At 37.8% G+C, this 12537-nt stretch overlaps 1 protein-coding gene across 1 annotated transcript; it reads left to right on the forward strand.

Moving 5' to 3' along the window:
• Nucleotides 1-214: 214 nt before the first annotated feature.
• Nucleotides 215-11812, forward strand: LOC139145387 (dehydrogenase/reductase SDR family member 11-like). The gene is made up of 7 exons (XM_070716524.1): nt 215-400; nt 6243-6452; nt 6983-7077; nt 7993-8119; nt 8967-9044; nt 9661-9726; nt 11122-11812. Exons 1-7 carry the CDS (start codon nt 269-271, stop codon nt 11161-11163), a joined length of 750 nt encoding a protein of 249 aa, XP_070572625.1. The 5' UTR covers nt 215-268; the 3' UTR covers nt 11164-11812.
• The last annotated feature ends 725 nt before the right edge of the window (nt 11813-12537 follow it).

Here is a 12537-nt window from a genome sequence, read left to right on the forward strand (position 1 = left end):
GGTGGCTAAAGGGATAACTTTTTTTATGCCAAAGAAGAAAACAACCATACGTCCAGAAAAATCGACAGAGATTGCCATGACATTATAAAAGAGGTCATCGAATTATAACGCTTAGCCCTCTGGCACACACCCTGTTTACATTATGATGACAATCTTTCTCGATAATGAAATGGATTGTTGTCAGGTAGTTGCGCATGCGCTGATAACGATTCAATTTGGTCAGGAGAGAGTGCATGTGAATACGCCCACTGTGGCACGCCAAACCAATATGGAACGTTGGGTCGGTCGAGTTGCTCTGGTCACCGGCGCATCTGTCGGTCTGGGAAGAACAATTTCACAAGCTTTAGTGGAACATGGTATGGTCGTGTACGGCTGCGCAAGGAACGTAGACAAAATCAAAGTGAGTTCTCGTTCAGGCATAGTTCATTCGTATTGATCTGGTCTCGTGCACGGTTCGAAGGCCAACGGTTACTCCATGGAGGTATAGGAAGTGATTACACTATAGGCCGGACTCATAGCATAGACTTTTGTAGCCCTGCGTACGATGCTGTGTGTTCCGCTACAGCTAATCGCGTGAGCGGGGCGATTAGCTGTAGCGGAACACACAGCATCGTACGCAGGGCTAAGGCTTTTGATATGGAAATTGGCGACCAGGGCACAGCTTCAGCGCTTCGTTTTGACCGGCAGTGTTAGCTAATTTTAGGCTGTGAATAGCAGATGGCGTGACTTTCCACGAGTTCTCTACACGGCCGTGCGGAGAACACAGACAGTTGAAGGCCGAGGGCGTCGTCTATGCGGAGAATGAGATCGAGGTGGTTTAGCGATAGCTGCATGACTTAATATTTTCAATTGTTTCCTAGGGTCGCTTAATCATTATGAGTCTGATGTTCTGTGATAAAAATGAAGAGAGTACCATGTACATTATTGCCACAGGTACTGAAGATTTTTGTCAGAATACCATGCGACTCATACAGCGGATTACTTTCAGGCAATCACTTTTGTGTGAGGCAGTATGTCATTCTTGACTACATTTAGCACAAAAGTGAACTTGTAACATGTAACTCAGGGACTGGTCAGTTCCTTCGGCTTGAGGGGGGGCGGTGGATTATTTTTTGCCGACGTCAAAAAGTGGCTGACCCCCCCCCATTCCAAATTTTGAAAGCAGGGTGACCCGCCTATTCCAAATTTCGAAAACAGGGTGAACCCCCCCCCCTCCGCGCGACAACAGTAAAACTAAAGGTGGTTATAAATTATACTTTATATATATATATATATATATATATATATATATATATATATATATATATATATATATTTATTTTCAACAGTCATTCTGTGTTTTAATGAAATTGTTGACATGTCAGTTGTAAGATAGGAATTTCGAAGAGTCAATTTTAAAGTTAGAATACAGTGCATTTTGAATGTATTTTGAATGTATTTCACACTTTCTATGCTTAACCAGATGTCCTGAACTGTTGTACAGAAATGGATGTCAATCATTGATATCAGAGAGGAAAAAGCAGTAAATCCAAAACTTTGATGGGTGACCCCCCCTATCACCAGAGTCAAAAACAGGGTGACCCCCGCCCCCATGAATCCAGCCATCCTATTAAATCTCCTGGAAGCCACAGAGAGCTATTAACTGTTATTTTAGTCATAAAAAGCATCTTTTTAGAGAAAACCTGAGACACAAAGGAAAACAGTTGCATCAATGAGAACGAAAGATATCTTGTCATTTTTATATCTTTAAAATAAGTCACTGTATCAAATATATATGTTGTGAAATATTTGTGCATGTTGCTTTCCCATACTGAATTCTCACAGAGACTACAGAAAAGTATCAGGAATTTGTCATGCTTTCCATATGAACTGTAGATTTCATAATGGTACAGTTTCACTTAGCAAACATCAAGATATCTCTGACATATATCTCTGAAAAATGAAAGTATGGCGCCCGAAGGGCGCACCGAAAAATAAGAAACATCCTGATATATATGTCTTGCATATTAAAGTCATGCACCGGAAGGGCGTGCTGAAAAATGTCTGATATATTAAAGTAATGCGCTTGAAGAGCACACTGAAAAATATTGAACATACAGATATCTCTGATATATGTGTGCCTGATATGTTAAAGTCGGGCGTGCTGAAAAATATCTCTGATTCTTAAAGTTACACGCCTGAAGGGCGCGCTGAAAAATGCAACTGAATGATGAAATTTGTGACTGACGCGATGCAATTTAGGCAATGGTGAGCCTGTGTCAAAATTCAAAAACACACTGACCCCCCTATTGGGCATTTCAAAAACATGGTGACCCCCCCCCCCCCTGAATCCACCGGCTCCCCCAGGCCGAATAAACTGACAAGTCCCTTAGCTGTCTTCTCGAATCATTTCCAATGCCGATGAGAAAACACCTCCCATTAATTTTTCGACATTAAGAAATTCGGTACACCATTGGTAACAGTACTGACACACGAGCGCAACACGAACTTACTACACTTGCAAATTATATGCGTGACATCGGCACACAGCCCAAGGATGATTACGTCATCAAGTTCTGTGAAGCATTGTTACGTCATTCCCGAAGTTATTTCTGATAATGTATCTGATTATCCAGTATCGCGGCCCCGGATGTTTTCATGGTCTACAAATTCTCTGGCGATGCCAAAACTAAAATAATAGCATTGATTCATCAATGACCTCCTGTCCCATAATGGACTGAAGCAAATTCTGCACTCCATAATATACTCGGCTTCGCCTTGTACTTTACGACATAAAAAGTTTCCTTTCGTCCATAATGGTCCGGGAGGGATTAAATTATTGCATAAGTTAGGAGTCGTTTATTTTCCATCACCAATAGTATCACATGGTGACGGCATTCAAAGTGGGTAACACGAAAAAGCTTGTGGTCGAGAGTCAGACGACATCAAGTAGTTCGTGCGTCAAAATTGAAAGGCTAAACTTTCTCTCAAACGTTCAGTAAGGAAATTTTAAATCATTCCCCTTCGAAATCAAGAATAAAAATCTGGAGTAAAAAATTTATAAAAAAGAAACAAACACCCAACATTTATCGAGTTTTGACATTCAAATTGGCCGCCATCCCTATGTTAACTTTGTGTTAAAATATTAAATTTTCGATTTTCACAGAAATAAACCGAAGGAAACTTTATTTTCTCCATGAGCTTTAAAATGAGCTCCTATACGTGCGTGACCCAAAAAAAAAGGTGTCGTGAAATTTTGAGAGTCTGAATACCTGTCCCCGAGGCGTATTTAAGGTAGTTTGAAACTCATAGACCTCCGATGTCCTCACTGATATCTCTGTCGGCCACCTTATATTATCGTATCAGGACTCTTACCACGGGATTCTTGCCACCCAGCACTCGGGGCTATGTTGAATGATACAGTTGGGATTATGTATCTTCTTTCCAAGAAAATTAGATTGGTTGCAACTAAAGGATTGTCAGATGTCTAATATGACAAAGGCACTGAAGGGGTAGCCATTTTTTTTCCAAAGAAGGAAACAACCATGTTCGGAAAAATCAAGAGAGATATTGCAGGGACATTTTATCATAGGTCAGCGCCCTATTTATAAAATGGGTTACGAATTATTACGCTTAACCTCCAGCATAAACGCTGTTTACTCTATAACGGTTATCTTCCCCGATAATGAAATGGATGGCTGATAGGAAGTTACGCATGCGCTGCTGACGATTCAATTGGTTCAGAATACGCCCTCGCTAAATTGGCCAAACCAATATGGAACGTTGGATCGGTCGAGTTGCTCTGGTTGCTTTTAATTTTAACCTTCGATCACTTGACCACAAGCTGTTTTCAGTCGGTAAACGCGAAAAAGTTCCTAATAAGCTACTTTGTTGACCTAAGCAGGGTATATATCAGTCGGTCAACATGTCTCAATATACTAAAGACGTGGTCATAAGTATATCGCGAGATGTTATCTGAATGATCTATTACCCTGATAAGTACAACAAAGTAGGTCATTATGCAGTGTTTTAGAGACTAACATCAAACTTGGGTCAACCTGTCAGGGGTTCCATTTAAATTATTAAGTTAAGATTGATTAGATCATTGATAAAATCTGACATATATCGTCAAAACGATATATAAAATTTATCTTAATTTTCGTGCAGATTCCCATGATATTGCTTATTACACAATTCTCATAGCATTTTCTTTGGTTATGGTGAATTTGAATCTTTCAAGTTACAATTATAAGACGACAAATAAAGCAGTGTATTGATACATGTCCTTGAGCTGTAGCGGTAGGACTCGGTAAGACTCGGTAGGCTACTGGTAATGAAGGTTTTGTCAGTTTGTCAGTTAAGAATTTTGTCGCGGTTTTGTCAGATACAATATAATCGTCGTCTTACAGACACATTACTCGACCTCTCACAATCTGTTACCGATCTTATCGCATCGACATCGACATCGATCTTGCGTTCAAGGGGTACAGTATTTGACAGACAATTGTTAACGCCTTGGGTGAAAACGACAAAAGATAAGGTTCGTGGCATAAATCAAATCGACCATGTTCAAGGTTTCAGGGGCGTTGCATAGCACACTGCGCCTATCGTTTTCTTGCAAAATTCATTCGATTTCCATCCTTTGTTAATAAAATTGAAATATTGCCCGGGTAGATTATATATTTTTAGATAGGCACTACTTTAGGGTCAATCCTTTTAGTATGACAAACACTGTCGTCAGTTGGGTAAGAACAAAGTGTAAGTTTATGAAAGTGTATGCAAATCGTCGACTTCCCTTCTTTTTTCTCCCGTTTTGAACATTCAAAAGAATATATATCTTCCACTCTGACTGGATGAATTGTGTGAAATTTTCACATTTTCACCTCGAAATACCATACAACAAAATGGCAACTTTGTTTTGTCATAAAGTCGAAACATTTTGAGTAAGCGTCATTCCAAGTTCAATCTTGCTTATCATAATTAAAATAATTATGCAAAACAAATTGCCGGGGTTTTTTTTGCAAATGTTACATTAAACTTCATATAGCAGTTACACATTTTCACATAAAGTAATGTGTATGATTACTACCAAAGTTGAGGTTTTTAACCTTAATCAGTACCCTTCATGTATATAGTAAACTATTGCTTTAGATTTATTTATATTGTTCGCTTTTCTGAATGAATATAGTTAGAGGGAGTTTTCATGTCACTTTGATGCGAAATATTGCATTGAAAAAAATGTGTTGGTTGTGTGCACCCCAACCTTACATGGGCCGTAGACTGGCCTCAAGTCATAGGAAAGGACACTGGGGCTGATCGTTCTCATCGCGGATCGGAAAAGCGGAGTGAACGCGAAACTCACGCTGGCTAGAGGATACGTTCTGAGTATGCCGGAACATGAAACAAAATAACGGCTTACTCAGCAAAAGAAATGAAACGAATAATACACAGAATATTAAAAATATTGACTCAATTCCTGGTCTTCAAAAACAGACAAGCGACCAGGTGGCTAGTCTGTTAGCTACTTCTGAACGTAGAAGTAGCCCAGTGTCAATGGTTGCGTGCTCATGAAGGGTACTGCTGTCAGACCTGTCCACTTTACGCTAGGCCTTCAAATAAAAGTAAGATTATAATGTTAGATATCACCTATTGGGATATTTTCTTTGGGGTAAGAGACCTGGTTGGAGAAGAAACCCATGAGATGCTAATTTATGTGAAACAATTGCAATTACGTACTAATGACCTCGTGACAGCACGTGTTATGTGTATTCACAGCCGACGAAATCAAGCAACCTGTCGAAGTGTGTGAATTTCGAGGTCAGGTACTCTCTTTTTACAACAAAAAAATAAAAATATAAATAAATAAAGACTTAATCTTTCTAGGAGAATGGAATAGATTCACGGAGCAATTGGTTTGTATTAGGGTAAATGCAGTCGGTAGGAACGCGTGTACATAGAGTGTTTTTTTTTATAATACTGCGTGTGTTCATCATGGAAGCATTGAATAGAAAAGTTCTCTTCTTCCAGTCAGAATGAGCAAAACAGACATGTTTCGAACTTGTCCTTCATCAGCATCTACACTTGAACTGACCGAAAGATCCAAATTCAGGCAATGTATTTAAACAGCTTTAGATGTGAACAATTCGAGGTAATCAGAAAAGAATTGTGAAAGTTTGAGAGTCAAAATATCTGTCTTCGAGATGCATATGCTACCTTTAATACCATTTCATGCAATGACGATAACACACACGTTTATTCCACAGAGTCATGCCGAAGAACTGAAATCCGAGTCTGCCAAAGGGTCACTGCATGCGGTCAAGTGTGATCTCAGAAACGAACAGGAAATACTCTCAATGTTTGCTGAGATAAAGAATGACCATGGAGGTGTAGACGTGTGCATTAACAACGCTGGGCTTAACTTCTATACAACATTACTTGAAGGACGCACTGATCACTGGAAAAACATGTTGGATGTAAGTTAGCTTTTGGACCTGAACGTTATGACGTGCAATATTTCTTTCAACAGCAAATGTAAATCAATCAAAACTGATATGTCAAGGAGTAATATTACTAAATTATATTTAAATCAATGAACACTGATTGTTATATTCTTGGAAATGAATTATATCATTAAATTATATTTAAATTAATGAACACTGATTAATAATATATGTTTATGTCAATGAATTAAATCATTAAATTATACTTAAATCAAACAGCTCTGATTATTATATTTATATAAGCGAATTATATAATTAAGTTACATTTAAATCAGTGAACACTGATTACATCTATATCGATGAATAATATCATTAAATTATATCTAAATCAATGATATTATATGCATGTCAGTAGATTAAATCATTAGCTTATATTTAAATCAATGAACACCGATTATTATGATATGTCATGTTTCATCGATAACCATCTATTTTATGTAGACATTATAATCTGCATGGTTCTCGGAGGTGAAACAATCCCTGTATTTATTTATTCTGCTAAGGTAAATGTCTTGGCTCTGTCAATATGCACCAGGGAAGCAGTAAAACAGATGAAGGAAAGAAACGTTGATGATGGACACATCATACATCTCAATAGGTAGGTGACTTGAAGGCCAATCTGAAGTACTGTGGTATGTATAGTTTGACCGGTCAATTACTGATCATCTAATAGTGCATATTTTCAAGACTAGTAGATCTTAACTCATTTTTTGGACTGAGTATACATCTCGGCACGATGTTGGCATTTTTTCTTTGATGTTCGTTGAATAGCATTCAGGTTCAGCATAAAGAGGTCATGTTGTCGTTTTGTCAAAACGTAGCCTTCCAATGAACAGATTGGGCTGATGTGCAGCGTCTCGGAAGCTGATATCCAATAGGGTGGCTGACTCTTACAGTTATAAATAAATATTACAAAAAGACTCCCTAAGTTGCTGTGAATAGTGACAATCGACCAATCAGATATAACCTTCCAAGCACGCTGCACATCAGCAGAACAGATAGCCAATTAGGAATGTAGGCAGGCAGTGTGCATTTGTTACCCAGGGAGGCGTGATATTTGGATTTCTCCTACTGTAGTTTACTTCGACTATATTGAGACTACTTCACCTAAAGTCATTATGATTTCATTCTTCAGGTGTAATTCTGTTGCGTAGGAAAATTTAGCCATTAAGGCTTTACGATCACTTTAGGATATGACAGTTACATGTGATATGAAGTGATTTTGAAAGAAAGAAGTCTCAACAATAGTAGACAGTGCAAAAAAAGTGAATTTTTAGATCTGAAATAGAGAAAAGAGGCCAGATATTCACCGAGAAAGCAGAGTTCTAAATGCACGTGATATATATATATATATATATATATATATATATATATATATATATATATATATATATATATATATATATATATATAATTTTATGTATCTGATAGTATTCTAGATCTCGGTCAATCACTTACCTGTCCAGAAACACATATCCTATTGCACACTTTCTTCTTTTCAATCTGTTCCCAGCATGGTTGGTCACAGATTTACCGACGCAGATGAACACTTCTACACTGGCAACAAGTTCATGGTGACAGCCTTGACTGAAGGCTTGCGCCGAGAGTTAAGGGCAATGGGATCACACATCAGGGCGTCAGTAGGTATTTTAACTTGTCAGATGAAACTTAAGCAGTATGCACCTCGAAAGTGAAAGACTTATACTTCTGCTCAAACTTTCCTGAAGGAATCTTTCGACTATTCTCTTTAAAAATCAAGACTAGAAATCCGGGTAGGGTGGTGGTGTCACCTTGCAGTGTTCTACGAGGGAAAAATAGTACCTAGCATGAACCGATATTTGAAATTTAAAATTGAGGCATTCCTTTGTTGACTCTATGGAGAGAAATTAAGTCTTTGATTTTCTAAAAACTAAGATTGTGAAAATTTTCCTTACACAGAAATGTAAAGGTCAGAGAGCCAGACTATCTTTCGAGTAACTGGCTGTTGGAAACCAAAGAGCTCAGTATACAACAGTGTTATCCCCAGGAATTTCAGATAGCATAGCGGCTAATTTGCATAACAATAAATCTATTGTATGGTCATGAATTTCTAATGTTACCAAAATTAAAGATTAGTAGCCACTAATATGCTTTAATTGCTCTTTGGAGCACACTGGTACAACCAATGAATCATTAAGAGGGAGATTTAATGTACTTGGTATTGAACTTTGCGTGTGACATGTTTTGTCTGTTGGCTCCGTCCTTCTTATCACAATTGTAGAAAAACAGCCCAAGATTTACAATTGACAAACTAAACGGATCAGTGAACACTTCAAATATTACTCACGCGGTTTTCTCACTTGGCTTCTAGTGAGTAAAAAAGTGGCCAAATCATTAATTACGCTCAGTTCTGGTAACGTTGCATTTCAGTCACAAAATAACTGGCATTCAGTTGAACATTGTGGCAGGTATGTTTAACGAATAGATAATACTCGTTTTCCAATACAGTGTATATCTCCAGCTGTTGTCGATGGCACAGAGTTTCTAATACGTGGCAAAGAAAATCCAGGAGAACCAACATTTAAGGTAAGCCTTGGGAAACTTTTATGTTATGCATTATACAAGACTCTGTTGATGTCAGGACATTAAAGGTATTCGGTCACCCGTTTTTTACAGCCAATCACAGATTTTACGCAGGTGGCCGCTTTTTTAAAAGGGCGCCCCACACGACCAGCCATGGCATACTTAGAAGCGTCGTCTGCATCAATTTTGACGTATCAAATACGGAGGACCGACAGCTACAGGTGTTAAGAAGGTTTTACGCTAAGCCCCGCCCCTTTACCTTATATGGAATATGCACATTACGGTGACCATGTACCTTTGGCAGCCCCCGCCCGCCGACAGATATATGTTAATATTTGACCAATTTATGACATACGTGGCAGTTTCAATAAACTATGAAGAAATAAAGTCGCGTTCTTCGTCGCCGTCATTCGAATTACATTTAACAAAAAAATCACTACCATCGTTGCACACGTTTCAGGCGCAGTCACTCTGGCAATGTAACCATAACAACAGTGACGTTGTAAAAATTACCAAGAATACAGTGCCCACAAAAAGGAAACGAAAACTTGGCTTCATTCAATCTCGTATATATATACACCAGGTCACAGTTTATGTCGTCATTGTTAATTTCTCATAGGGATTGGAACAAAAGGATATTGCTGATATCGTCGTATATATCTTAGGAGCTCCGCCGCATATGGAGGTAGGATAAATTTACAAATATTTATAGTGTCAACCCCACTCAGCCCGAATTGTTTCAAGGTGTTGTTGAACTCTGGCAGTTGTTTCAAAGACGAGATAGTCAAGACATATCAATTCCACCGAAAAAGCATACCAATTCTTTCCACAACAAACAACATATGCCTCTATTTTATCTGTGTAACGGTAAATTCGACCGTAAATTACAAAAGAGCAATTAATTAACATTTGAAATCACGAAATACTGTAAAAGCGAATAAATGAGATTGTCCCAGATCTCTTGCGAGATTGAAAGTTAAAGAAGACAAGTGGAACTGATCATGCAATTTCCTTTCCAAAGATGTAGATCAAAGAACATAAATAGAATAAGAGTTATACTCGAAGCAATGTCTAATGCAACCCCTACTCACTTTATAAAATTAGCTGCTACCTTTTCCAATGCTCTTATACAATGACAGTTATTTTTGGGAATTATTTTATGTCATTCACATCATAAAATGTCTGCTCTGTAAGGGTTACATAATCACCAAGCCGCTGAACCTAGTTAAATTACTTGGGCCATGTTCTTAAAGCCTCTGTAACTGCATCTTTTCGCATTATTTTTGTGAGATTTGTTTAAACGTGCAGTTATTTCATGTCATTGTACATAATTTAACATCCATGGTATCCTGTTACAAGTCACAGGCATGTATACAATCTTTGTACATCATCATACATTCTTGTACAATTAGGTAAGAGTAACTTGAATCCAGAAATAGAATTGTATAGTCCCCTTGAAGACTGGTGCCACAATAAAGCTTTATACACATACAGGAATTCTACGTTCATACCCAGTGACAACCGTACAAAGTTAATATACTCTGGCCGTTGGTATTCATTAACGATACTGCACGGACTGTTTTATCAGAACAGCAGTTAGTTCTTGCGTGCATTAAAAAATGGATGTTGGAATTTGAATCTACGTCATGTCTTGTACACTGATTGGTCAATATATCGACCGACTTGCAGCGTGTTTGCAAGGTTGTATCTGATTGGTCGATTGTCACTATTCACAGCAACTTAGGGAGTTTTATCTGTATTTTTCAATTTTAACGGTATGATTCTGCCAACCAATTGGATAACAACTTCCAAATCGTTGCAAGTGGCCCCAATATGTGGTTGACATCTCGTCGCCGACACAGCTTATAATTAACTATCTTATGATGCTAAAGATGTGGGATTTCGAGGTAGTGGGAGAAAAAAATTGAATGTTATTCTTCGAAAAGAAAATGATCAATTACTATAGCGTCGCCACCTGTAAGCCTTATTTCATCGCCCACTTTCGAAACAACGAGTGTTTTATTCCTGTATAAAATTAATGACTTTCAGGTCATCAAATACTTTTTGTGTTTAATTTCAGATCCATGATATACACGTTCGAGGCACTGAACAGAAGCTTTGATGTACCAACGCAATGGATATCCTATACAGACGTCTGTGAAACTCAACTATGTCAAACCCGCACTGTTAATAACTTTCGTGGTATTTTCCAGTATTAGGATTGTCAATCGACTAGTTTCTTGTCCTATTCCCAAAAAAGCATCAAAATATTTGGTATTCAGCTTGTCCACACACAGTCATTACTCTTGACAACTTCAACTTCTAGCCCTGACTATAGGTTTCATATCACAATAACATAACGCAGGTAAAAATCTGTTGACGTAAACAAAGAACATTCTTTGTATTCTTAGTATTTTTTGGTTGAATAAGAAATAGATTTCTTTCAGTGAACAAAAACTACTTGAAACAACTATAACGTTGTCCATATACGATTCAGATAAGACAATGCTGTTATCTAGTGCGATATTTTAAACAGTAAAAATTCCCTGGGTTCATTTAACAGTAGCGTAAGCGGTATACTTCTTTCTGATCCGGTGATCGCTTTGCAAGTGTTTACATCGGAACTTGAGTTTCGGGCATTGCATAAGAACTACTCGCAGAATGGTATAAAATGCTCTACCGCAGATCATGTACACAACTCCCATGCTTTGAATTTGTATTTTGGTATTCACACGATGTCTAATAGTAATAAAGGATATTTTCTAAAACAAGTGACGTGAACAGTCGTTGAGTCACATTCAAACTCTAGTAGAAATACAGGTGAACTTTGAAACCATATTCCTGCTTTTTTGTCAGTAGCCACTTTGTACAGATTTTTTTAAACGATTTGCTAAAAAAGTTTGCATCACCCAATTATCCGATAAAATGCAGAGATTTCCTGAACAATTCTGAACTTTGACCATAGTCTTTCAGACAACATTAACTTTAGCGCATGTACCTCCAACAACAATAACCATAATCATGTGTACAATTCTTCTGAAAAGCTGTTATGAGTTTAGTAAGATTTGGTTTCAAGTGACATTGACACGAGTTTGGGATGGGCATGTAAAACTGAAGTTTGAAGAAACTTGAAAGGGTTATCGGTACATTAAACTTAAGGTGATAAAGGAAGAATTGTTTGAAATAATTTACAATTATCCGGAGAAAATTCAAACACCGGCATAAACTTCATTGTAGACGTGCTGCTGTAACACTATGGACGTGATGGACGTATAACCAGCCGTGCCGTTGGGGGGCGCATTTTCATAATGGGGACATTTTAAACTTCCACACCCTGAACTCTCATAACCTTATTTTGCAATGTTGTAAAATTTAATCACGCCGCATTAAAACCAGTAGCCGTGGAATGATGGCTCCGTATAAAGCTTGTTTCAGTAACTTTTGAAGCATTTTAGTTCTGCCCGTAATTTTTTCTATTCTATCCCCACAGCCATGT

Source organism: Ptychodera flava, chromosome 12 (genome assembly GCF_041260155.1).
Source record: "Ptychodera flava strain L36383 chromosome 12, AS_Pfla_20210202, whole genome shotgun sequence".
Lineage (NCBI taxonomy): Eukaryota > Metazoa > Hemichordata > Enteropneusta > Ptychoderidae > Ptychodera > Ptychodera flava.

Coding starts and splice junctions, on each gene's coding strand:
- LOC139145387 (XM_070716524.1), top strand. CDS start 269: ATGGAACGTTGGGTCGGTCGAGTTGCTCTGGTCACCGGCGCATCTGTC. Junction 401..6,242: donor GGAACGTAGACAAAATCAAA/GTGAGTTCTCGT, acceptor TTTATTCCACAG/AGTCATGCCGAAGAACTGAA. Junction 7,078..7,992: donor CACATCATACATCTCAATAG/GTAGGTGACTTG, acceptor ATCTGTTCCCAG/CATGGTTGGTCACAGATTTA.